The sequence below is a fragment of the Vipera ursinii genome (assembly GCF_947247035.1).
Source record: "Vipera ursinii genome assembly, chromosome: 1".
NCBI lineage: Eukaryota > Metazoa > Chordata > Lepidosauria > Squamata > Viperidae > Vipera > Vipera ursinii.
In genome coordinates, this window is record NC_139512.1 from 112,271,352 (window position 1) to 112,299,032 (window position 27,681).

Here is a 27,681-nt window from a genome sequence, read left to right on the forward strand (position 1 = left end):
ATGACTGAATTCTGCAGCAGGAAGATTGCAGAGGTATTCAGTAAAAACAAGAGTTTGAGAGAGTTAAATTTCCAGCTCTTCTATCCAGATGGCAAAATAGTGAAAATGTTGTGTGAGGGGCTCCAAGATAAAGATTGTAAAGTAGAAAAACTAGGGTGAGTGTTCAGCATTTCTTTTTCAGTCTGCTGTGTGTTAAGTTCTCTTGATTGTTTGTTTTCTGGAAATACATCCAGGAATAGCAGTTCATCTGCCATATATAAATACATTGTCTACAATTCCTACTATAGTACACTCCATGCTTGCTTTTCAAGACATAATTGTTTTTCTTTTACTTCTTTACAGACTTGCTAGAGATTTTCTGACCAAATTCAGCAGCAGCCATCTTGCAGAAGTACTAAGGAAAAATATGAGATTGAGAGAGATAGAGTTTTCTCTCAAAAAAATAGATGACCACGAAGCAGAAGTGCTGTATGATTTGCTTGAACATTTAAAATGTGGACTTGAGATACTACAGTAAGTGATTGCTTTTTCCTTTCAGTTTAAGGTGTACAACCTTCTCTTAATGGTTAATATGTCGATTGGTGGCCCCCAGGGGGAGATCCTTCTCTGTGGGCGCTCCGGAGCTGTGGAATCAGCTACCGGTAGAGCTCCGGACGGCGCCCGATCTTCGCTCCTTTCGCCGCGATCTCAAGACATTTTTGTTTGTACAAGCCGGCCTAGCCTGAGGGGGAGTGTTGGGGTTGTTTTATCTTTCGTTTTTTTAATTTTTCTGGGGTTTTTAACGTTGTATTTATATTGTTTTTAACTAGGGCAATTGTTTAATCTGTTTTTTAATGTTTGTATTTCCTATTTTATTCTGCCCTGTGAACCGCCCTGAGTCCTCAGGGAGAAGGGCGGTATATAAATGTTATTAAATTAAATTAAATTAAATTAATACTCTAGAAATATATCCAGAGAGTGGTTTAGTTGTCATACACAATCATATTCCGTTCAGTTCCTACAAGAATACAGCCCATATGTCTTCTAATGGAAGATAGAGCTTAATGATATCTCTCCATTTTTGGATTGACACTGATTCTCCACAGTTTTATACTTAGAGCTGGTTTCTAAGTTTGAAGAAACGTGGAAGGGGAAGCTCTGGAAATCAACCCTCCTGTTCGTATGTGTAATCTATTGGACTTTTGTATATGTTGTGTTTGCTCTTGTTACACTGATTGCTAGTTGTTTGCATTCAGTTGCTAAGTGCTAGTTCACGTGTATTTTGTAACGTTGCTAGCCGGCCCAGACTGGTTGTCTCCAGCCAGCTAAGTAGGTCTTTGGGCAGGAAACCTATGCTTCAAACCTATTGGTCGCCACCTATCGGCCAACTGTATAAATAGCTGTGCAGCAGCTCCCTTGTTGCTTCGGTTATGTTCTGACCTTCAACAGGTTTTACTGTTGCTGCTTTGAACCTTCTGTCTCGCTCAATGCCTGCAAAGAACCGGCTAAACAACACTGGCGATGAAGGTGGGATGTGCTGCTTCATCATAAGAGCTTGAAGTCACTAGAGAATGAGACCAGCACAGAGCCTGGTAGGGAACAGCGTTTCCACCACCCCCCTCGGTCTGCCTAGCAAGCCACGCTGGAGACCACCCCACCCTGAGGATCAGTCCCAGGGCCTATGCAGAAGCCAGCAGCACAAGACAATGCGAGACACAAGCCCCGAAGACTACGCACCATGGCGAAGGTCGGAAAGCTCGAAGAGTTCAACATGACACACCCAGAGAGATGGTCATCCTACATTTCCCACATAGAGAACTACCTGCGTGCAAATCAAATCAGCGAAGATGGGCTGAAGGCCGCAACCCTCCTCTGCGTGTGCAGCCCAGCCACCTTCGATATTGCTGAGAACTTGGTCACCCCAGCACTTCTAGAAACAGTCACGAATACTGACCTCAAGAAGAAACTGCGCGACCATTTTGAGCCTGAGCTATTGGTGATAGCATGGAGGCATGCCTTTGAACAATGTGAACAACAACCCGGCGAGTCAGTGACAGAATTCATTGCAGCACTTCATCAAGCTTTGCAACTCTGCAATTTCTCCAACCTAGAGGAGCGACTAAGAGACCGCTTAGTCTGTGACTCAGGAAGAGAGAGCTCCAACAAAAACTCTTTGTGAAGGAGACTCTCTCACTTCAAGAGGCCTTAAAGGAGATTATGGCAGACGAAGTCACCGGAGGGGCCATGAAGACTTTGCATCCCTCGAAAAGCATGCCATATACAGAAACTGTCCACAAAGATACTGAACGAGGGGAAGACACCGACTCTGACCACGAAGTTGACAAGATTCAGTGGCACCATGAAAGAGGAATGAGGCTGGTTGGCAAGGCAGTTCTGTTCCTGAGGTGCTTGGGCTGTGGAGGCCACCATCAACATGTGGATTACCATTTCAGGACAGCCACATGCTGGGTGTGTGGAAAACCAGGCCACATCGCTGCCTTCTGTCGAGGTCACCAGAGGGACCGCCAGCTGGACAAGACTTTTAGGAGAGGTACCGGAGCCCCGGGGCAACACTGAGTAGGGTTCTGCTCCAGCCGCCGGAGCATTTTTCGCACGGGTGCCCATCAACCTCTTAAACAAGTTGCGACTGCAGGCCGAACCTCAAGGTGTTCCATGTAAAATGGAACTGGACACAGGCTCCGCTGTGTCTATCATCTCCATTGGAACTTTTCGGCACGTTTGCAGCCATAGTAACAGATGGGTCAAGCTACGACCATCTAATATCCTACTTACCAACTTCCAGAATTCCACATTGGCAGTCAAGGGCAAGGCCACACTTGCAGTGAAGTTCAAGGGGTTTTCAGGCCCACTAGATGTTATTGTGGTAGATGGCCAGCAAACGAGCCTCATAGGGCTCGATTGGTTCGATGCATTGGGCATCCAGGTCACTGGCATTCACTGCACTCAAACAACAGATTTGTCTTCTGTCTGCAAGGAATTTGCAGATGTGTTCGGTCCAGGTTTGGGAGAGTACAAATACCCTCTGATAGCTTTTAAACTTAATCCCCAGGTCGCGCCAATTAGGGTTAAGCCCCACCGTGTGCCGTTTGTGTTACAGCATAAGATTGATGAAGAGCTGGACAAACTTGTTAGTCAGGGGGTTTTGCAACCTGTAGACAGTGGAGAGTGGGAGACCCCCATTGTAACGCCACTCAAGGCCAACGGAGAGGTACGAATATGTGCTGACTACAAGTGTACCATTAACCGGGCACTACAGCAGCATGCGTACCCCGTCCCATTTGTCAGCCATATTCTGGCATCATTACAAGGAGGCCGCGTGTTCGCTAAATTAGATTTAGTGCAGGATACCAACAGCGGCCAGTGGACAAGGCCACGGCAGCCACACAAATGATTGTCATGCACAGGGGGGCCTTCAAGGTAAAGCGCCTTCAATTCGGGGTAAATGTAGCCCCAGAGATTTTTCAGGGGATCATGGAGCACATGCTCAAGGGCATTCCGGGGGTCTGTCCCTACTTAGATGATGTACTCATCACCAGGGAGTCCACAGAAGTTCTGTCTGAGTGCCTTAGAGCCGTCCTTCAGCAGTTCCGTGCCACAGGACTTAGATTAAGGAAAGACAAATGTAAGATTGGGGTTCCGTCCACAGAATTCCTTGGTTTAGAATCAATGCCGAGGAAATCCATCCTGCAGAGTCAAAGCTGAAAGCGATTCAGCTAGCACCAAGCCCTAGGTCCAAGCGCTTCCCACAACTGGACTGCAGGGGCTGGGTAGTCACCCAACACCCAGCAGCAGCCATGTCGATTTAGCGGCACTGTTAGACTGTGGGCTAGGCCAGCCAAAGGGACTCGAGTTGTTCTGACTCCACCAAACCACAGAGCCCGGGTCTACCAAGCACTGCAGACAAACCGGTAGACAGGGAGATTCCAGCAACCCCTCAACGCTCTGAACAAGCCTGAAGACCCCCCAAATATCTTCAAGATTTTGTAACCAAATAATTGTGTGTTCCATCCAGGAGGAAGGGGTGTAATGTATTGGCCTTTTGTATATGTTGTAAGTGCTTGCTCTTGTTGCACTGATTGCTAATTGCTTGCATTCAATTGCTAAGTGCTAGTTCACTGTATTTTGTAATGGTTGCTAGCCAGACCAGACTAGTTGTCTCCAGCCGGCTAAGTAGGTCTTTGGGCGGGAAACCAATGCTTCAAACCTATTGGTCGCCACCTATTGGCCAACCATATAAATAGCTGCACAGCAGCTCCCTTGTTGCTTCTGTTATGTTCTGACCTTCAATAAAGGCTGTTGCTGTTTTGAACCTTCCGTCTCGCTCAATGCCTGCAAAGAACTGGCTACACAACACTACGGATGACTCAATGATCCTGGAGAACTTCTTGAAGAAGTGATCAAGTGAGTCTATATCTGGGGGGTGAGACTAACCAGGAAGCAAGTTCACCATGGAAGAATAAGCCATTTACATAAAATGGACAATAAAGTTTGTCTCCTCTCCTTAGAATATGAGCTTTTGTACATTTATCTTCTGCAAACTACAGCTTGCTTTCCTTTTTTTGTTGAAACATCATTTCTGAAGCTCCATGACTTTAAGATGGCAAGAAGGGGAGAAGTTGCTGTAACTGAGTCAGAGTAAACAAGCCAGAATCTACTTTAGAAACTACTTCAGAAATGTAGAACTTAAATCTCCTAGAGGATTTTACTTCTTTTAAGCTGACTACTGAACTTTTTCAGTTTTATAATAAAGGCTGTTTAAATGGTACTTTGTGTCTGTTGTGAAGAAGGAACAAAAATCTAATTTTAGTTGCTTCTGATTGGAGAAGAATTCAACACAGGTTTAAAGGTGTCTATGTGTAATGAGATGTTTGACCACAGAGGGATAATAGAACCTGAACTTTACCTGCAAATTATATAGTTTTGCTGTAGTGGTGCTGTTTGACCATGGGAGGGAGCCAAAGATTGTCATATCACTAATATTACTAAATAAAATGAAATTAATGCTATTAATCTTTAAATCTTAGTTATATCTTAAGAGATTGGAAAATGACAACACAAAAATATTAAAGGGAAGAGGGTCAGAGAATTAAAATCTCTTAAGAGCTATTCTGGAAGAACATATAAGCAAAACTCATGAAGAAATCCAGACAATAGGAGCAAAGCTTGAACCCAAAATTAATAGTCTTTCAAGGGAACTCTGTGAAGAAATACACCACTTAACTGGAGATGTTAAACAGATAAAGGACAGAGTAGATTTCCTGGGGTGTAAATCAGAGGAGAAAGAAGAAAGATGTCCAGAATAAAGCCTATTTAGATGAAAAGGCTCTTCTGGAACTACACCTTAAGCAACTCCAGTTAAAATTTTGAGCAGTTTCTGAATTGTCTGGAGAGGATATTGGATCAAGAATAATTAAATAATTGGTAAGAAAAGAAATTACAGCTTAAAGTGGACAAAATATAGAGAGTAAACTCCAGAATTGCCACCACAAGTAAACTATCAAGAGATATCTTAATCCATTTTGTAAGAAGAACGACAAGAGATTACTTTTTGAATTGCTATTTCAAATCTAAATTGAGAATAGAAAACATGGATATATGGTGGGGGAAAGGGTGACATATCTGGATGTTATATCAACAAATATAAATTCTAATGTTAGAAATCCTGACCAAAAGCAGCCATTTCCCTTTAGAAAACTCAAGCAGAAAAATAAAAGGTTCACCAAAGGAAAAAAAAATATTTCCCGCTTCAGCTACCTAATAGCTCCGGGCAGACAGCCAAGAACCACTTAAGAAATGGATACAAAATTAGGATAAGAAAACCACAGAAAGGCAGCAGCAGCTCTTGAAAAAACAATAGAGATTGACAAGATTAGTTTAAAACACACAGAGAAACCCATCTGGAAGCCCTCATCCTCCCCTGAGAATAGGATTAACCTTTTCCTCTCAGGAAAAGACCAGGCAAGAAAAATTATAAAAACAAGAGCACCATCAAGAGGCACTGGGATTCCAGGAGCCCAGAAAAGGTATACAAATTGCATTACTTGTCCATCTGGTCAGCTAGCTAGCCCAGAACCCTATTGCTGTGTCACTACACTTTTTGGCTTCCGAATTAAAGGTTCCACTTTCTGGCAGCTCCCCTTCGCTTTGTGTCTATTTCCTTCTGTGCTGACAACCTTGTCCCAGCTGGAGAAATGAACTGGAAAGTTTTCTTTCCACACTAAACTGTTTCAGATATATATTTGTGCCTCTTTGGAAGGATATTAAAAAGGACTTATTAAGATGGGACAAATGGCAACTATTCTTATTGGGTAGAATCACTGTAATTAAGATGAATGTTACAGAGTCTTTCATTCTGTAATTCTGAATGATGCTTTTTTTGTTTCAGATTTTACCAATATTTATAACTGTTATTCCGTTTAAACTGTGACAGATAGACATCTCTATGTTTATATGGCAAGGGAACAAAACCCCCAAGAATTAGATATTACGTATTGCAAGATGGTAAGGAAAGAGGAGTTTGGGTTTACCAGATTTGAAATTATATTTTGATGCCTTTTGTTTGGTCTGACTAAAAGAGTGGGTGACTCTCCAAATTAAGTGTTTACTTGAGCTGAAAGGCCACGAATTAAGATTTGGATGGCATGCTTATTTATGGAATGAATATAAAGTAAGGTTCTCTGCAAAGATGCCTCTTGTGTGTCACCCAAGCAAGCTTTTTTTTTTAGAAAAGAAATGATGGTGAAGCCAAACTGATGGACTTATGGTCAAATAATGTTTTTCAATTATGGTGACCCTGTCTTCAAATCTGAATAAGAAGAATCTGAAACATATTTCCCATTGGTTTACATATATACAACCAAAAGAAAGATTTAGATAAAAAATACCTATGGACTTGATTTTGTAAAAAATGAACTGAAAATTTTATTGTGTGGTAGTGATGAACATATTATTGCTAAGGTTTATAAATTGCTATTGAAATTGAACTTGCAGAATGAGTATGTAAAGCACTGTATGGCTCAGTGGGCAGAGAACTTGGCATATAATATAGTGCATGAACAATGGGAAAACATGTCGGCAGAAGGTTTAAAATTTACATTAAATTATAATTTAAAATAAAATGTTGATAAGATGATGTACAGTTGGATCTAGCACTGGACAAATTGTAAAAATGTATAAAGATACTTCAAATCAATGTTGGAAATGAGTGTAAAGAATGAACTTTTTACCATTTATGATAGACATGTGACAAAATAAAGAAATATTGAGTAGGACTCACATTTAAATACAGAAAGTTCTTAAAGTGAATATAAAGATAAAACCAGAGACTTTTCTTTCAGGCTTAATGGACAAAGAACTTGGGGGGGAGAAATGGAACTTAGATGCTATATATAGTAACAGCAGCCAGAATATTTTATGCTCAAAAATGGAGGAATATTTTGATTCTCACAATGAATGAATGACTGCAAAAGTTGATGAAGTTAGCAGCGATGGCTAAATTGAGTATTTTGATTAAAAAAAGAATACAATTAATTTAGTTTCTACTTGGAAACTACTTTTGGACTTTGTGCTTGAGGGTGGAAAAAATGAAACTTTGATTTGAGTTTTGCTGGTTTATTATAAGAAATGGCTAGTATGCATTACTATGTAAAAGGAAAAAGCTGAGCTTGTATGTTATTAACTTATTCTACTGTACAACTCATCCTACACGTTTTCTTCTTCTTCCCCCTTTCCTCCCATTTACCCATTATTTTCATTTTTCTTCGTATTTCTGTATTTTGTATTTTGATTAACTAATCAAATACTGTTTTAAAAAAGAATACCATCCATATGTGTTTATCAAGAGATAACTGTAAATTTTTGGACTCTTCTCTGCAGGCTTGTTGGACAGTTCCTGACAGAATCCAGCAGCAGGGATCCTGCAGAGCTACTGAAGAAAAGTGAAAAATTGGAAGAGTTAGTGTTGCTCCTGAAGGACACATTTGACAAAATAATAGAGTTGCTGCCTGAGATACTCAAATATCCAGAATTTATAATAGATCCACTATGGTAATTCATTTTCTTTCACTTTCACTTTTACGGGCACAACTCTCTCTTAACACAGTTATATACTATCCAAGGAGAGGCAGATGAATAAAGGAGAATATTTGTAGCTAAGGATTGAAATAAGGGCCCCTTGTTGCTCTCTGAGCTTGTTTGTTTTCTTGCAGACATTTCATCACCCAAAATGGTAACATCAAGTAAACAATACCTCAATCAAGAAACTGCCAACAAAGCAAACCGCAAACAGCCCAGCTAAAGAATCTTTAAGGCCACCCCCACCAATACTGACAAGGCAAGACACCAGAATATAAATTGAGAGGAAACCCCACTTCTAACCAGCACTGATAATGTTACCTAATTTGGGTAATGAAACCTCTGCAAGAAAACAAGCTCAGAGAGCACCAAGGATCCCTCAGAGGCAGATCAGTTGCCATACACAATCCTATTTTCATCAGTTCTTACATCTGTAAAGTTCATTCTTGTTTTTCAAGAAATGTAATTTTTCAGAATCTTCTCTGCAGTTATTTTGAAAAGTCTGTGGCAAAATTTGGCTGCAGATACCTTGAGGAAATACTCGGAAAGAACCAGAAATTGGAAGTTTTTTTCAAGAATGACCCAGATGACTCAGATGACCCAGATGACTCAGATGACTCAGATGTCAAAAGACTGAAATTGCTTTTTGATGGGTTCAGAGATCTAGAATATGAAGAGCAGATGAAACAGTAAGTGATTGATTTTTTTTCTTTTCAGTTTAATGTGTACAGTAATCTCTTAATGATTAATATAATGGAAATATATTCAGGGAGAGGAAGTTCAGTTACTATACATAAATTATATTCTCTTCGGTTCCTATAAGAATATAATCCATGCTTGTTTTTCAAGAAATAATTATAATTTTTTGGACTCTTTATCTGCAGACTTGTTGGACAGTTCCTGACTGAATCCAGCAGCACGCATCTTACACATATTCTCAGGAAAGACCAGAAAATGAGAGAGTTAGATTTGATTCTGGACAACACAGTTGCCAAAACAATAGAACTGCTCCTTGTGGGATTAAAAAAAACTGAATGTACAAAAGAGGGACTAGGGTAACTTATTTTTTTTCCTTTCAGATGAAATTACATAATCTTCTCTTAACAGTTAATATTCTGGAAATATATCCAGAAAGAGGCAGTTTAGTTCTCATACATAATCATGTTCTCTTCAGTTCATACAACACAGTCCATGTTTACTTTTCAAGAGTTAATTGTGATTTTTCTGATTCTTCCCTGCAGGCTTCTCGGTCAGATCCTGAATGATTGCTACCACAGGTTATTTCCAGTACTCATAAAAAATCAGGGATTGAGAGAATTAGAGTCATTCCTGAAGAATACATTTGCCAAACCAATGGAACTGCTGCTTGAGGAGTTCAAAAATGCAGAATGTACAAAAGATACATTACAGTAAGTTATTTTTTCCGCTTTCAGTTTAAGGTACACAACTTTCTCTTAATGGTTAATATTGTGGAAATATATCCAGAGAGAAGCAGTTTAGTTGTCATACATAATCATATTCCGTACCTACAATAATGTAGTCCATGCTTCTTTTTCAAGAGTTAATTTTAATTTTTCTGACTTTTCCCTGCAGGTATATTGGACACTTCCTAAATGAAACATGCAGTGATTTACTTTCATTGATCAGCAAAAACCAGGAAATGAAAGAAATGGAGTCATTTCTGAGGAACACAAATGATCGAACAATGGAACTGCTCTGTGAGGGATTCAAAGAATGTAATATAGAGACACTACAGTAAGTGACTGGGTTTTTTTTCTCTCTGTTTGAGATGCACAACTGTCCTTTCACTATTAATGTTCTTTTCTTTTTAAAAAAAGATTTTTATTGTTTTTTCTCATACATTCAATAGTATTTATTCAACAAACGTGCTGTCTGAGTTTACATTCGCTAATACATATTTAGGTCCTGATACTTTATTATTTCCTCAAACCATCGATAAAATAAGTGCCAAGTTTGATAATATTTCATTTCATCTTTTTTTTCAGCCTCAGAATCAGTCTATCCATCTCCGTGCATTCTAATATTTTTTTTAATTATTCCTTCATCTGATGGTATTTCTTCATTTTTCCAGTACTGCGCAAATATAATTCTTGCTGCTGTTGTAACATGCAAAGTCAAATATATGCTTTGTTTATCAGTCTTTTCTGGCATTATACCTAATTTTAAAAAATTCACGTTTAAAATCTACGTATTCTCCCAACATCTTTTCTAGCCAGGCATGTATTTTTTTCCAATAACTCTTTGCTTTGGCACATGTCCACCAAACATGGTAATTAGTGCCTGACTTATGTTTGCATTTCCAATGTCTATCTGACATGTTTTAAAACATTTTTTGCTAGTCTTGCTGGTGGCAAGTGCCATCTATAAAACATTTTATATAAATTTTCTTTATAAGAAGTTGACATTGTCAGTTTATAATTTCTTTCCCACAAATTTTGCCATTTTTCTAATTCTATATTGTATCCAAAAATTTTGCCCACCTTATCGTTTGTTTGTTTGTTTGTTTGTTTGTTTGTTTGTTTGTTTGTTTTATTTTATTTTATTGGATTTATATACCGCCCTTCTCCCGAAGGACTTGGGGCAGTGTACAGGGCAGTTAAAACACAATATACAAAGTTAAAAATAAATTAAATTAAATTAGCCCCAACAAATAAATCACATTCTAAAAATTTAAAATTCCAATCCCTCAGTCCAGGCCGGCAAGCTCAAATAACCAAGTTTTCAGGTCGCGGCGAAAGGAGCGAAGGTCGGGAGCCGTCCGGAGCTCAACAGGTAGCTGGTTCCAGAGGGCAGGTGCGCCCACAGAGAATGCTCTCCCCCTGGGGGCTGCCAGTCGGCATTCCCTGGCTGAAGGCACCCTGAGGAGGCCCTCTCTGTGGGAGCGCACAGGACGATGGGAAGTTAATGCCGGCAGAAGGTGCTCCCATAAATAATCCAGACCCATGCCATTTAGGGCTTTATCACCCGCACCTTGAATCTCACCCAGAGGGCAACTGGAAGCCAATGCAGCTCGCGGAGCAGAGGTGTTATATGGGAGTATTGGGAGACCCCCATCACCACTCGCGCGGCCGCATTCTGCACCAGTTGGAGCTTCCGAGTGGTCCTCAAGGGCAGCCTCATGTAGAGAGCATTGCAGTAGTCAATCTGAGAGGTCACGAGTGCATGAGTGACTGTACGTACGGCATCTCGGTCCAAATAGGGCTGCAACTGGCGCACCAGGCGAACCTGGGCAAAAGCCCCCCTGGTCACAGCTCCTATATGATCTTCTAAACTGAGCTGTGAATCAAGGAGGACACCCAAGTTGCGAGCCCTATCTATGGGGGGTAACACCTCACCCCCCATAGTTAAAGATGGAATAAACTGGGTAACCCGAGATGCCGGTATGTACAGCCACTTGTTTGTTTTCCATTTTCAAAGTTAATAGAAAATTATAAATTTTCTTAATTAGTTTCTCATCAGAAGTTAATAATATCTTATCAAACAAAGTTTGCTCCTTGTAAAATCCATACAGTTTAACATCTTTATCATATCTAACTTCCCTTTGTAAATGTGCCCACCATGATAGATTGATACCCTGATTTTTCATTTCTTGTTTAGATTTTAAATTCCCTTCGGAGTTTAGAATATCTCTGGATTTTTTCAAAATCAACTAAATTTGGGTGTACAAATGCTTCCATTGTTGAAAGCCACCCAGGAATTTACAGATATATTTTACATTTTATTTTTCCCATGTTGTTAATAATGCATTTCTTATATAGTGATTTTGAAAGTACTTATGAATTTTATTTTTCCCATACCATAAGAAAGCATGCCACCCCAATTGTAAATCACGTCCCTCCAAATATAACAACCTTTTGTTTCTAAGAATTATCCATTCTTTTACCCATGTTAATACAGATGCTTGATAATATAAAACTCACTCTGGTAAACCAAAACCTGCATTTTCCCTGGCATCCTGTAACATTTTCATCTTAATTCTAGCTTTCTTTCCTTGCCAAATAAATTTCAAAATTAATTAATTTAAATCTTAAAAAAAAATTCTCAAGTTTTATAGGTATTGTTTGGAATAGAAATAAAATTTTTGGTAATATATTCATTTTCACTGTAGCAATTCTTCCTAATATTGACAATTGCAAGTTTTCCATTTTACCAAATCCACTCTTAGTTGATTCAATAATTTTGTATAATTATCTTCTTTTATCGTTGAATATCTTGCTGTTAAGTATATTCCCAGGTATTTAACCTTTTTAACTATTTGTAGTTCTATTTTTTCTGACATTTTTTTTTGTTTATGTGAAAGATTTCAAAATCTTTCACTATTAATGTTCTGAAAGTATGTCCCAAAGGTGCTTTTTCAGGAGGCAACTGGATTTTCTTGTTTTTCTTTGAAGACGTTTCACTTCTCATCCAAGAAGCTTCTTCAGCTCTGAGTGGATGGTGGGGAATGGAAGGATTTATATTCCTTGCAGACAGCTGGTCATTTGCATTCTTTTAGCGAGTCAGTGAGGCTATTTGGAGGTTTATCTGTATCCGCAACAATGAAGAGATAAACGGCATCCTGCACCCAAGAAGTCTCCACACACATTTGCACTACTTAGGTGACCCTGAGGACACAGATAAACCTCCAAATGGCCTCAACAGCTCTCGAAAATAATGCAAATGATCAAATGATCAGCTGTCTGCAAGGAATATAAATTCTTCCCTTTCCCACCATCCAGTCAGAGCTGAAGAAGCTTCTTGGTTGAGAAGTGAAACATCTTCAAAGAAAAACAAGAAAGTCCAGTTGCCTCCTGATAAAGCACCTTTGGGACAACAACCATGACTTGATGACTGAAGATATTCATGAAGAGGCAGTTTCAATACCATATATATTCATATTCTCTTCAATCTCTGCAAGAAGACAGTCCATGCTTGTTTTCAAGAGATAATTGTAATATTTTGAACTCTTGTCTGCAGCATTCTTGGAGAGATCCCGACCAAATCCTGCAGCAAGCATCTTGCAGATGTACTGAGGAAAAACCAGAGACTGAGAGTGTTAAAGTTGTCCCTCAAGAATCCAGATGACACAACAATGGAACTTCTGTATGATGGACTTAAACATTCAGAATGTACAATAGAAACACTACAGTGAGTGATTTTTCCCCCTTTCACTTTGATCCATATAACCGTCTTTTGTTGGTTAATGTTCTGGAAACATATCCAGGGAGAAGCAGTTCATTTGCCATACATAGTCATATTCCCTACAGTTCTTATAAGAATTTTGTTCCCTATTTGTTTTTCAAGAAATAATTGTAAATTTCTGGACACATCACTGCAGGCTTGCTGGAAAGATCCTGATTGAATATTTCAGAAGGCATCTTGCAGAAGTACTCAAGAGAAACCAGAGATTGAGAGTGTTAAAGTTGTCCCTCAAGAACCCAGATGACAAAACAATGGAACTGCTATATGATGGACTCAGACATTCAGAACATACAATAGAGACACTGCAGTGAGTGATTTCCCCCCCCTTTCACTTTGATCTATACTACTGTCTTTTGATGGTTAATATTCTAGAAACATATCCAGGGAGAGGCAGTTCAGATGCCATACATAGTCATATTCCCTATAGTTCCTATAAAAATATAGCCCATGCTTGTTTTTCCAAGAAATAATTTTAAATTTCTGAACACATCACTGCAGGCTTGCTGGAAAGATCCTAACCACATATAGGAACAGACATCTTGCAGAATTACTAAAAAAAACAACAACCAAGATAGCAAGAGTGTTAGAGTTATCCCTCAAGAACACAGATGATCGAATACTGCAAATCCTTTTTGAGGGGTTCACACATCCAGAAAATAAAATAGAGACACCACTGTAAGCCACTATCCCTTATATGTTGCCCATCCAATTTCATTCTTCAAGTGCTTCCTATTTTGAAACAGTATAAACTGGCACCTCCTTCAGGCACCACAGATTAAGATCCAAGATCCAATTTTAAAAGTATCTATTACAGCTTCCTACACCTCAATAAAGATGTCAGCAGGGATTCGAAACTATTCTGTGGTGAGAACAGCAATGCACAACATTGTGGTCAAATTAAATTAAATTAAAATATCATCAGCATAATTATGCCACATGGAAAAAGAGAGGGCATCTCACTGTCAAAACATAACACCAAACATCAGGATATGACAAAGAGGAGAAGAGAGGAAGAAACTGAGGATATGAAGTGGCTGCAGATCTCCAGAATAATAATAAGGTACAATATGAGGAAACAAAAAAAATAGAGAAGCAAAGGGAAGATGAAATCAAGAATATATAACAAAAAGGGGACTTCTGGTTTTGTGCTATAGCGCGTGGCCGCAGGATAGTGGTGCTCCGCTCCCCTTGGCCAGTTTCACTGCCAGGAGGACCCTAAATGGGTCTGAAGTTGCCCCGAAGAGATGACCATGAAGGAGGGACACCCTGTTGATCACGAAATGACAGCAGTCATTTATTTCGATCCAGGGGAAGCCCTCTGACATGACAGGAGAAAGGCTAGCTGTATATCAGCATCTAGCCCAAGCTACTTGCAACTAAAGTATGCAACTAAATATGAACCAGAACATTGGTGAACAGTGTGCCTCAAACTGGTGAGAGCATTGATCTTCTCTCTTCTATCTTTTAACTGAATCCTTGGGAAAGACCCCCTAAGCAAGAAAACCTCTGAAAGTGAAGGGAGGGGACTACATCCCCACTCCCTTATAGATGGAAGAGGCGAATTAATATTAAGGGGAAAATATATTGAAATTAAATTTAAAATACTACAGTCTGGACAAATCTAGAAACTAAACAAAAAACTGTTAAGACTATACCCTAAAGGGTTTTAATGAAATTATAAAAAAATGTATAACAATAATAACTTTTGTCTGAAAAAACTGGAAAATAAACAACTACTGACACCTTAGTGGAGAATCAGAGCACAGAACGCTAACAATAAAGACTCAGAAATTGGCAGGACACCCAGAAACAAAGAATAATCTGTTCCCTTGAAATTTAAATAACTTTCAAGAAGACAGCTGGGAACAAAGAAAGAGCTAGGCCAGCCATAAGATTAAAAAGTGTCTGAAAGAAAAATACCTGGACTGTTGTCTAAATCTAAGAATTGTTTATAGAATAAGAAAAACTTATTAGCTTAGCTAATCATCTAGAGGAGAATTTACAGGAAGGACTTAAGGTGGCTAAATATACTGAACTGCAACTTTGACTGATTGATAATAGACCCCTGAATTAAAAAAACTCTTACAAAAATACTGCCTGTGCTGAAGCCTTGACAATTGAAAATACATTGGACTACAAAAACTATATATAAAGATAATATATATATAAGATTGGATTGTGCGATTCGGAGACTGGTAGGCTAGATAACTAATTATAGAGACTTAAATTTTGTTGAAAGACTATTTGAAGGAGGGAGACAATGTGGATATCGTACATCTATCAAAAAATGACAGAACACCACACTCAATATTTACCCCTGAAGAATTTAGCCTGGAAAATCAGAGATCTCCAGAAGCAATATTTCACGGCAAGACAAATACTTGCCAAGAGGAAATGTATGCAATATTATGATAAATACAAATGACAATAGATTTAAACCACAAGGAAATAAAAAAACAACTTCGATGACATAAATAAGCACATTTCTCACCTAAATCTACAATTAAAAAACACCCAGAAAATGACGGCAAATGAACAGACAAATCAGATAACAGAACACAAATTAGAAGAACATGATCAAATTAATGAAGCTACAAATGAAAAGAACTACAATTTAATACAAACAGGAAAAAAATGTACAAGACTTTGATAGAACAACAAAAATGGAATGGACTATAGAATTCCCAGCAGAATCATCAGAGTTTGGGAGACAGAAAGTATATATTTTACCTATTTTATCTTCTTTATTCCCAACAATACTTACAAAAACACAAGAACTGCCGGGCAAGCGGAACATATCAACTTGGAAAGCTACTGGGCAAAAGAAGGCTAGAGACAGATTCAAGAGATTTGACTCGCCCTACCAGTTGGAGTATTACATGTGCAAACATTTGTTTAAATATGGTTAAAAGACTAGAGAACTTAGAACATAAAGAGGCCCTATAACAAGAGGGATAAGAGATTTAAGTAATAGAGTATGTTTTACAATATGTGAAATGTAAAAATATTGGGATGATGTAACTTTTATAGATATAAATGAAGTATAAGCTGATCAGAAAGGTTGTTATACGCAGATGCTATAAGATAGAGAAGAAGTACAGTATTTTTATAACACATGAAATATGAAAATATTGGGAGGTGTACTAAAATGGAAAAATTTGGATATTTAGATCGGGGCTTTTCAACCGGTGGTATGCGTACCATCTGTGGTACTTTGACACATGGCAGGTGGTATGCGACCATCCTAGAGAAGTGTAGCGGGGGAGGTGAATGAGCCAAAACGACCCAAGCCTGAGGGAGAGGCAGCTGCAGCCGCAGGACTCTGTGGACTCGGCAGAAGCCCCAGAAGCTGGCAGGACTCCAGCTGATTGCTCCAGCTGATTGCTCCAGCTGATTGGCGCTTCCAGAAGCAGCGCAGAGCTGGAGGTGAACTGAAGAAAAGGGGGAGGGAGGAGAGGAGAGGCTATAAAAGGAGGTGGTTTGGGAGGGAAAGGAAAAAAAGACAACACAAAAGGTTTAATCCCTTTAAACAAATGTAATTAGTTTTACCCCCTTTAATTGAGTCTGTCTATGGCTTTTAGAAAGTTTTCTTTGAAGGTAAACAGGCTCAATTTAAAGCTAAAGCTTTTCACAATTGCCGGAGCCTTTCTATCTTGGATTGCAACATTGTGACATGTGACACACCTGAGGCAGCTTAAAGGAAAAAAAAACGGAGTTTATGTGTTTCTTTATTTTGTGAGCCTTTCTTGCTTTGCACTTGATTCCTGTGTCTTTAAGGGTACAGGGAAGGTATTGAGGGGGAGGATGCATTCTTACTACACTGTGGAAAGAGCTCAGAAGGGAGAGAGGAAGAAGGGCTGACCAGCGAGCTCAGGGGTCTACAAACTTAGCAACTTTAAACCTGTGGACTTCAACTCCCAGAATTCCTGAAGTCTTAAAAGTGCCAAGTTTGAAGACCCCTGAGCTAGTTGGTGGTGGTGCATATTAATAAACATGGATAAATTCATCATACATTTGTCAGTGCAAAGGGAAAGTGATTCAGCAAAGGAACAGCCACCGAAGAAATTAAAACTGGTACTTTTTCCCTTTTTTCTACAGTTTGTAATATTTTATTAGATTATAGAATAAAATATAAAAAATACAAAAGCAAATAGTAGGGCACAGTGGGGAGGAAAAGGGGGGGAGTGAAGGGGAGAAGGGAAAAAGAACAGACTTCCTCTGTTGCAGTAGAAGGAAGCATTAACATTGAACCTCAACTTTTTACTTTTCCATAATATTATAAACTACCCATTTCTATAACAACAAATTAATTTAATCAGTAAAACCCAAAATCCTCCCCCCCTTTTTTTTAAGACATCAAGTTTTTGACACCTTGCTAAGCACTGGTGATAGTCAAATTTTGTCATATCCTAAAAGTGGTACAATCTGTGAAAAGGTTGAAATGCCCTGATTTAGATGACTAGCATTGAGAAAATCATGACTGATAAGAATGGATTGAATATAAAGGGGAAATTAAGCTTAAACAAAAAACAAGAAAATAGGAAGCATGGTGAACTAATGAGATGATTTTTATAAGAATAATATAAGCTGATAAAAAATGTTATACATAGATGTGGTTATCTGTACAAATATGAAGAAATGTCTATATTTAATCATTTATACATTGAAAATATTTAGAATTATATTTGTTTAAGGTTGAAGAAGGAGAATGCAATTGGGAGAAGGGAAGATCAAAGAAATATATTATTAATATACTAATTATGGAATTATCAAAATCAATCATTATTGACTGTTAATTATTATTGCTTTTTTTTCAAATATATAAACCAAGACAACACACTACACCAGGCACTGGAGATTGTTATTGTAAAAAAAAAACAATAAAATATATTTTTAAAAAAGAATATATGACAAAAACTAAGTAGTGAAAGAGTTCCTCAACCCAACAATACCTACCTTCAAGAATAAATACCTCAACAAAGAAAAAGCAAAGCAAAATGCATAATTTCCAAAATGTAGAATATTTGCTAATACTGTGTCATGGTCAAAGTCTTCCCCCACTGTAAAGCATTATTATTACCTGGAAAAACCTAGAATGTTATGTTGAAAGAATGAGGAGATGGTTTCCAAATTAAAGTCACCTCAGTGAGGAATTTGGATCTTCCAATGTTTTACAGTGGAATGCAATTCCACAAGATCTCATTGTAACAAAGATAAGTAAACTAAAGAAGATAAATAAGCTTGAGTGGCATGACTAAAAGATATACATGCACATCTACAAAATTCAGAGATTGCATTTAAAAATTGGGAATATCTGAACAACAGTGTAACTTTTGGGTTGTCTTGAATACTGTTGTCATGATTATCCAAAGGTTCATCTGGGAGTCCGCCACAATGGGCAAAAAGCATGAACATAGCAGCTTAACATGGCATTAAAATAGTTGGGTCAAATAATCATAGCTTGGATATTTATTTAATAGAATTATATGGCCATTCATCTCATTTACGTGACTTTGGGCAGTTGACAATTAAAATAGGATAAAAATAAAGTCAAAACAGATCTAAAATTATAGGTAAAGGTAAAGGTTCCCCCGCACATGTGTGCTAGTCGTTTCCAACTCTAGGGGCCAGTGCTCATCTCCGTTTCAAAGCCAAAGAGCCAGCGCTTGTCCGAGGATGTCTCCGTGGTCATGTGGCCGGCATGACTAGACACCGAAGGCATACAGAACGCTGTTACCTTCCCACCGTAGTGGTCCCTATTTTTCTACTTGCATTTTTATGTGCTTTCGAACTGCTAGGTTGGCAGAAGCTGGGACGAGTAACAGGCGCTCACTCTGTTATGCAGCACTCGGGATTCGACCCGCCAAACTGCCGACTTTCTGATCGACAAGCTCAGCGTCCTAACCCACTGAGCCATTTTATGTTATTTATTATAAATAATAAATAATAAATACCCCTTCATGGATTACTGCCCCCCGTCATGGATTACTGCCCCCTTCATGGATTACTGCCCCCTTCATGGATTACTGCCTTGTCGTGGCGAAGGGGCTTGCGTAATTCAATGAAGCTATGAGCTATGCCGTGCAGGGCCACCCAAGACGGACAGGTCATAGCAGAGAGTTCTGACAAAACGTGATCCACTGGAGAAGGAAATGGCAACCCACTCCAGTATCTTTGCCATGAAAACCCTATGGACAGTACCAAAAGGCAAAACGATATGACGCTGGAAGATGAGCCCCTCAGGTCGGAAGGCGTCCAATATGCTACTGGGGAAGAGCAGAGGGCTAGTACTAGTAGCGCCAGAAAGAATGAAGCGACTGGGCCAAAGCCGAAAGGACGCTCAGCTGTGGATGTGTCTGGTGGTGAAAGGAAAGTCCAATGCTGTAAAGATTTTTTCTCCATAGGAACCTGGAATGTAAGATCCATGAATCAAGGAAAGCTGGACGTGGTCAAACAAGAGATGACAAGACTGAACATTGACATCTTAGGTATCAGCGAACTAAAATGGACAGGAATGGGTGAATTTAATTCAGATGACCATCAGGTATACTACTGTGGGCAAGAATCCTTCAGAAGAAATGGAGTAGCCTTCATAGTCAATAAAAGAGTAGGAAAAGCAATACTGGGATACAATCCTCAAAATGACAGAATGATCTCAGTTCGAATCCAAGGCAAACCATTCAATATCACAGTAGTCCAAGTCTATGCCCCAACCACCAGTGCTGAAGAGGATGAAATTGACCAGTTCTATGAAGCACTACAGCACCTTATAGAACTAACACCAAAAAATGATGTTCTTATCATCATGGGGGATTGGAATGCTAAAGTAGGAAGCCAAAAGATAACTGGAATAACAGGCAAGTTTGGCCTTGGAGTGCAAAATGAAGCAGGGCACAGGCTGATAGAATTCTGTCAAGAGAATGCGATGGTCATAGCAAACACTCTTTTCCAACAACCCAAGAGACGGCTCTACACATGGACATCACCAGATGGTCAACACAGAAATCAGATTGACTATATGCTCTGCAGCCAAAGATGGAGAAGCTCTATACAGTCAGTAAAAACAAGACCAGGAGCTGACTGTGGCTCAGACCATGAGCTTCTCCTTGCAAAGTTTAGGCTTAAACTGAAGAAAGTAGGGAAAAGCACTAGGCCACTCAGGTATGAATTAAATCATATCCCTGTTGAATATACAGTAGAGGTGACAAATAGATTTAAGGAATTAGATCTGATAGACAGAGTGCCTGAAGAACTATGGACAGAGGTTCGCGACATTGTACAAGAGGTAGCAACCAAAACCATCCCAAAGAAAAAGAAATGCAAGAAAGCAAAATGGCTGTCTGAGGAAGCTTTGCAAATAGCTGAGGAAAGGAGGGAAGCAAAAGGCAAGGGAGAAAAAGAAAGATACGCCCAATTGAATGCAGAATTCCAGAGAATAGCTAGAAGAGATAAGAATGCCTTCTTAAATGAACAGTGCAAAGAAATAGAAGAAAACAATAGAATAGGGTGGACCAGAGATCTTTTCAAGAAAATTGGAGAAATGAAGGGAACGTTTAATGCAAAAATGGGCATGATAAAGGACCAAAATGGCAGGGACCTAACAGAGGCAGAAGAGATTAAGAAGAGGTGGCAAAATTACACAGAAGAACTATACAAGAATGAGCTTAACGTCCCTGATAATCACAATGAGGTGGTCACTGACCTCGAACCAGACATCCTAGAATGTGAAGTGAAGTGGGCCTTAGAAAAACTGAGCAACAACAAAGCTAGTGGAAGTGACAGTATTCCAGCTGAGCTATTCAAAATCTTAAAAGACAATGCAGTAAAAGTGCTACACTCAATTTGCCAGCAAATTTGGAAAACTCAACAGTGGCCACAGGATTGGAAAAGATCAGTTTACATTCCAATTCCAAAGAAAGGCAGTGCCAAAGAATGTTCAAACTATCGCACCATTGCACTCATTTCTCATGCTAGTAAAGTCATGCTTAAAATCCTACAAGCTAGACTTCAGCAGTATGTGGATCGAGAACTACCAGAAGTACAGGCAGGATTTCGAAGAGGCAGAGGAACTAGAGATCAAATTGCCAACATACGCTGGATCATGGAGAAAGCTAGGGAGTTCCAGAAAAACATCTACTTCTGCTTCATTGACTATGCTAAAGCCTTTGATTGCGTGGATCACAACAAACTGTGGCAAGTTCTTAAAGAGATGGGAGTACCAGACCATCTTATTTGTCTCTTGAGAAACCTATATGCGGGTCAAGAAGCAACAGTGAGAACTGGACACGGAACCACTGATTGGTTCAAAATTGGGAAAGGAGTCCGGCAAGGCTGTATACTGTCGCCCTGCCTATTTAACTTATATGCAGAGCACATCATGAGAAAGGCAGGGCTAGATGAATCAAAAGTTGGAATTAAGATTGCCGGAAGAAATATCAACAACCTAAGATACGCAGATGATACCACTCTAATGGCAGAAAGTGAAGAAGAACTAAAGAGCCTCTTGTTGCAGGTGAAGAAGGAGAGTGCAAAACTTGGGTTGAAACTTAACATTAAGAAAACCAAGATCATGGCATCTGGCCCTCTCAATTCCTGGCAAATAGATGGGGAAGAAATGGAGGTAGTGACAGATTTTATTTTCCTGGGCTCCAAGATCACTGCAGACGGGGACTGTAGCCAAGAAATTAAAAGACGCTTGCTCCTGGGGAGGAAAGCCATGGCAAATCTAGACAGCACACTAAAAAGCAGAGACATCACCCTGTCAACAAAAGTGCGTATAGTCAAGGCTATGGTCTTCCCAGTTGCAATGTATGGCAGTGAAAGTTGGACCATAAGAAAGGCTGAGCGCCAAAGAATTGAGGCCTTTGAACTGTGGTGCTGGAGAAGACTCCTGCGAGTCCCTTGGACTGCAAGGCGATCAAACCGGTCAGTCCTAGAGGAGATCAACCCTGACTGCTCTTTAGAAGGCCAGATCCTGAAGCTGAAACTCAAATACTTTGGCCACCTAATGAGAAGGAAGGACTCACTGGAGAAGAGCCTAATGCTGGGAAAGATCGAGGGCAATAGAAGAAGGGGACGACAGAGAATGAGGTGGCTGGATGGAGTCACTGAAGCAGTAGGCGCGAGCTTAAATGGACTCCAGAAGATGGTAGAGGACAGGAAGGCCTGGAGGAATGTTGTCCATAGGGTCGCGATGGGTCGGACACGACTTCGCAGCTAACAACAACAACATAAAATGCAACTGACAAGCCTCCTGGCCTCCCAGAGTCTCTATAACCATAAGAAAGGAACAACCATGCTATTAGGGCCCTAGAACTCATGACAAAACCAAGTTTTTAATGGCTTGTGAAAGACCAGCAGATCATTGGGGGGGAGGGGGGCTGATCATGGGAGGAAGATGTTCCAGGAGGAGGGTGCCACATGTCTTAGGATTTTTATTTACTATAGAAGCATTTTAACTTAAATTCAAATTAAGTTTAATATTTCACCCCAATCTTTTGAACCATAGCTTTCTTATTAATGAGAATTTATTCACTCATTCCATGTAAGTTTTCAATGCGCTTTTTAACAGAAACCTTTTAGGAACTGTTTTTTTATTCTTACTGAGAAAATAGCACTTAGATCTTGAAAATGTTCTTTGAAGTAGAAGTAAAAGCTATAATGCTAAAATTTCTGTGATAATAATTAAAACTCTCGGCAAAATTGTCGCAGCATCTTTTCAGTCCTTGAATTCTTCTACCCTTTTACTCAGGCAATTCCTGAACATTGGTCTTGTACTCTTTTGGAGCGACAGCAAACCTATATCCTAAATAACCCAAATGACAAATCAGTGAGGCAAAGAAGGGGGAAATGTTGGAGTAAAAGGGAGCTCATTGTTGCATCTGGGGAAGCTGTCTCTGACTTCATCCAGTACCTTCTCCATCACGCTGACCTGCTGGCAGGACTGTTTTTGGAGGCTGGTGTAGTATTCTTATACTGTAGAAGATTATTAGACCCATGTTCAGAAACAGTACAATAAGAGCTCACACATAGGGTGGAAGGTTTGTAAGGAGCATTTGAGGTGCTTCTTTCCACTGTAGTGGATCACTTTGCTGTGCCTATGACCTTCTGTTTCTGGTAAAAGGAGAAATGAGCAAATTCTTGCCATGTTTAGCTTTGCTCTGATATAATTCAAATTTATAAATGGGAGGGTGCTACACCAGGCAATCTTAAAAGGCCAGTTAAGACCTGGGCTGCAGCAGCACCAAGTTCATCTGTGAGACACAGCATATCATCCCTATAACAAGGCTTGTTTCAGGAGCAAAAGAAAAATATTACTACAAAGCTGCAACACTGAAAGATGAATGTAGACTTGTCTCTGCAGTGGGCTGGGGATGAAGCAAGTTGTGAACATATGGCCTTTAGAAACTGTTAGACATTTTGGGGCCATTTGAAGATGAGTCCAAAATATCAAACATGGTTGCGTTTGGGGGCATCCACAACAAGCAAATGTTAAAATGCGTCTCATGTCTCTTATGTACTTGCAGATGATATTATGATGCATATTTTGTCATTTGCTTCCTTCACCATCATCCCTCCCCCTCCAATGCCCATGTTGTCTTCCATTTTAATATGATTAATATAAAGTTTATTTGCTTCCACCCATGACCAGGTTTCCACCAATGTTTATCCCTTAAGAGGCTCTGATGGAGGCCTTTCCCAAAGTGTAGGAAGGGATCCTAATCCAGATCCATTCTGGAAAACAGGATGCATCAACTTCTCTTGGAGGGAATTTCTTGGCCTTGGGGTGGGGGTGGGGGGGTGCTTCCTCCTGAGTGAGCTGGCAGAGCCTCTTACTGATTTTTTCCCCAAGAATTAGCTATTCAAACTAGCTGTATTTTTCACCTTCCCAGACAAACTCTGCCTACTACATGGCAACCCGCTCCCACCCCTCGTGTTTTTAGTCAGTCCTTTGGGATCTATTGCTTTTTAGTGGAAAGGAGGGAAAACCTGATCCTGAAATCACAATTCCAACTCACATGACCAGACTCATATGCTCTTGGATAGTTGTTTAAACCTTTCAGTATAGAGTGTGAATCTTGCAGATCTCTCTGGTGCTGCAAAAAGGTAAGAAACCAGAGTGAGATCTACTGGCTCTCCATTTATCAGATGCTGGGCAATGGGGAGGCATGTCTTCTGTCATTTTTTAATCTGAAATAAGGAGAAAAAAATCCCTTTATTTGTGTGAAGGCTTGCTTGGCAAGCATGCAGGTCAGCTTCTCATTCTAGGCTAATTCTATACTTTTTCTATAACAAACAATAACACATTCATTGTATCACTATTCCGTTTTTGTTTTTTGTTTTTTTCAAATTTGATGGGATCACTCTTAAGCTACTATTTTCTTACATATTTTTTCACCTTCCTGATTTGTCCTAAGAGATTTTTTAGAGCCGTAAATCAAAGTACTTCTTGAAGCGTTCCTGAAATAAACCTTTTGCCTTGCATCAAAATGAGCCTTTTGATCAATCCCCCAATTGCAAAAAGTGGTTTTACTTGGAGTAGCTTACATCCTGTGCCGATATCTGTACTACCATCAAACAGCCCCATCTTCCTATCCTAGGACTTTGAAAGGACTTGATAGGTAGAAACAAATGCCAAATCCATTCTGAACATCTGGCTGACTGTGCAACAAACCAGAATAATCCCCTCCTAAAATGGATAAATGTTATAGGGATAGCAAATCCTCCAAAGACAATGGAAATCAAGTGTACCTGAAAAGAGTGAAATCAAATAAATCCTGGAATTCTGTGGGGTGGATCAGATTGGAGGTCAGAGATAGCCAGGTGGGTCCCTGCACAGTCTGATAGAGACATTACTGGGCACTTATCTTTTGGTGGGAGATTAAAGTAATATTTTGTTTTTCATCATAGGTTGAATGGAAAATATATTATGCAGAATGGAAAATGGATGGACATGAACCATGCAGCTAGAGCCTTCATTGTAAAATTCTTCTCTTTCTTCATGCTTGCTTGTTTGATCTATTTTTATTTTATTTAATCTATTTCAAGTAAAGGTCTGAAGAACTTTCTTTCAGCAACTATAATCTGAACTGAGGACTTTTCTCTTTGCAATTGAAAAATTCCAAGCTAAAGGGATAAAAGTAAACCCACAAACTTGTTCATGGAAATATGTACCGTGTTTCCCCAAAAGTTAGACCCAGCCTGATAGTAATCCCTAGCTTGATTTGAGGTGGGGGTGGGCCTAATATAAGCCCTCCCCCAAAATTAAGCCCTAGTGTCAACGTTGCTAACATCAGATGTTCTTGCTTTGACAACAGATGGAAATGCAGCCATTTTTCCTCTGTCGTTTTTAGGGTTAGTTGATGCTGGGAGGAGGAATGTGGAAGAGAGTCCAGCTAGTCATAACAATAATAACACAGGCATGGGAACCCAAGGTTATTAGGTCCAGAACTGATAGAGATTTGGCAGGCTGGAGAGCTGGGGAGAAAGCCCATGCTTTAATTTAATTGGGGAATGTCATTTATTACTATTAATTGGAGGAGGGAATTGTGCTTTGCTACTTTGTGCCAGGGGAGGGGAATTCAGTTTTTGGCTTCAACAATGTAGTGCCAATATGTTGTTTCTCGAATAAAAGATTCTTTAAGGAAAACAATGCCTCAAAGTTCTTTTGAAGAGATTCATCTGTTGGAACCATGTGCACCCCTAAAAATCAAGCTAGGATGGGGTGGGGGGGATGAAACTGCCCCATGTGCCCCACACGCACCTTACCAGTAGGACCACCACAGCCAGGTCTCCCACACCCCGATGTCGCGCCGCTACTTGACGTCTTCTGCAGCTCCTTGCCACCACTTGTGGCTGGACTGCCGCTGCTCCTGGCAGGATGCCAGATGGCTCTTCGGGCCACTTCTACTACTTGTGCGCTTCAGTTGCTTGTGCAGCGCTTTGGGCCACTACGCATCACTTTGGGATGCTTCTGTTGCTCACGGCAGGAGGCCATGTGGAGCTTTGGGCTGTTTCCGTTGTGGAAACAGCCCAAAGAGCCACACAATATCATGCCACGAGCAGCAGAAATGGCACAAAGCACCACGCTGTGTCCTGCAGAGAGGAGTGGAAACAGCACAAAGCACCATGCAGCATCCTGCCAGGAGGAGCGGCAATGCTGCAAGTGGCCGCAAGTGGCCACAGAAGAAGTCAAGCAGCGGCATGACAGATGTTGGGGTGCAGGAAGCCTGGCTGTGGTGGTCCTAAGATATGACATTCTCCGAAATTAAGACCTAGTTCCTCTTTTGGAGGCAAAAAAATATATAAGAGTGGGTCTTAATTTGGGGAAACACGGGTAAAATAAATGTAACAATTCTTTTACATTCTGAGATTATTATTGTCCTTTGAAGTCTGAATAAGAGAAGAAATATTGGCTGACTTTGATTAAGTGCCATCAAGTCCACTTTGACTCTTAGTGACCAGTCAGACTAAAGCTATCTGGTTTTCAGTATTTCTATGGCCAGGTAGCCAGCCAGATGTGCAAGACTCCAATCATTTTCAGAAGGGAGGAGTTGATATGCTGCACTCATCCCTGGTCCACTGCCAATGCCACCTCCATTCCTGTCTTCCTGCTCCAAGACTAAAGAATCCTTTCTGGCTGATGTAGCTTCCGGTTCGCCATACAGCCGCCAGGAATGCCTGGAAGACGAGTCTTCCTTGTCCAGTTTCACATCACTGGAGGCCCCTAAAAAGGGTCAAAAGTCAGCCTGCAGGGGCGACCAGCAAGGAGGGGCCCTCGCTGGATCGTGGGAGAGCAGTAGCTCTCTCGCTAGAGCCAGTGCAACCCTCCAAACAAGCCAATGAAAGACCAGCCATAGTAATATGGTTTGTCACTAGGCTGCAGACAGCCGAAGTCACACTTTCCATCAGGCAACTTTAAAGCAGTGTGGAAAAGACTGGGTGAGATCTACCTCTCTTAAATCCTAATTATCTTTTGTACCTGCATAAGCAGCTTAAGTACTTTCCCCCCTGTGGAGAGGAAAGGGGGATTTCAGCCCTCCCTCTAGAAAAAGTGGCGACCGACTACTCAGGGGAGTTTTAAAACATTGAAAAAAACCTTAATTGGATCCCAATCAGAACTTTATTTCCTAAAACTTTATTTCCTAAAAAGACTTTCTATTCTTTATTCTTTATTTTGATTTTCACCAAAGATCTGGGGAAAAGAAAAGATTTTCTATATAAACCAGAAGGAACCTCAGATTCAAGAAGAAGAACAGATGGAAAAGAAGACAAACAGTTCAAGACAACCACGCTGAGATGGAAAAACAAAGACGACCTCCTAGAATGCTTAGTCCTCTTTAAAAAATGGCAACTGGATGGTATCTTCAATGTCAAATAAAAAATATAACAATACAAGGAGATCTG

At 40.0% G+C, this 27,681-nt stretch overlaps 1 protein-coding gene across 1 annotated transcript; it reads left to right on the plus strand.

The window, feature by feature from the left end:
• RNH1 (ribonuclease/angiogenin inhibitor 1) lies at window positions 1–26,240 on the plus strand (the record flags this gene model as incomplete). The annotated part of the gene is made up of 10 exons (XM_083349696.1): window positions 1–155; window positions 343–513; window positions 7,876–8,046; window positions 8,562–8,762; window positions 8,958–9,128; window positions 9,315–9,482; window positions 9,667–9,828; window positions 13,051–13,221; window positions 13,412–13,582; window positions 25,186–26,240. The coding sequence occupies 10 exons, from the start codon at window positions 1–3 to the stop codon at window positions 25,310–25,312; spliced, it is 1,668 nt and encodes a 555-aa protein (XP_083205822.1). The 3' UTR covers window positions 25,313–26,240.
• Window positions 26,241–27,681: the final 1,441 nt, after the last annotated feature.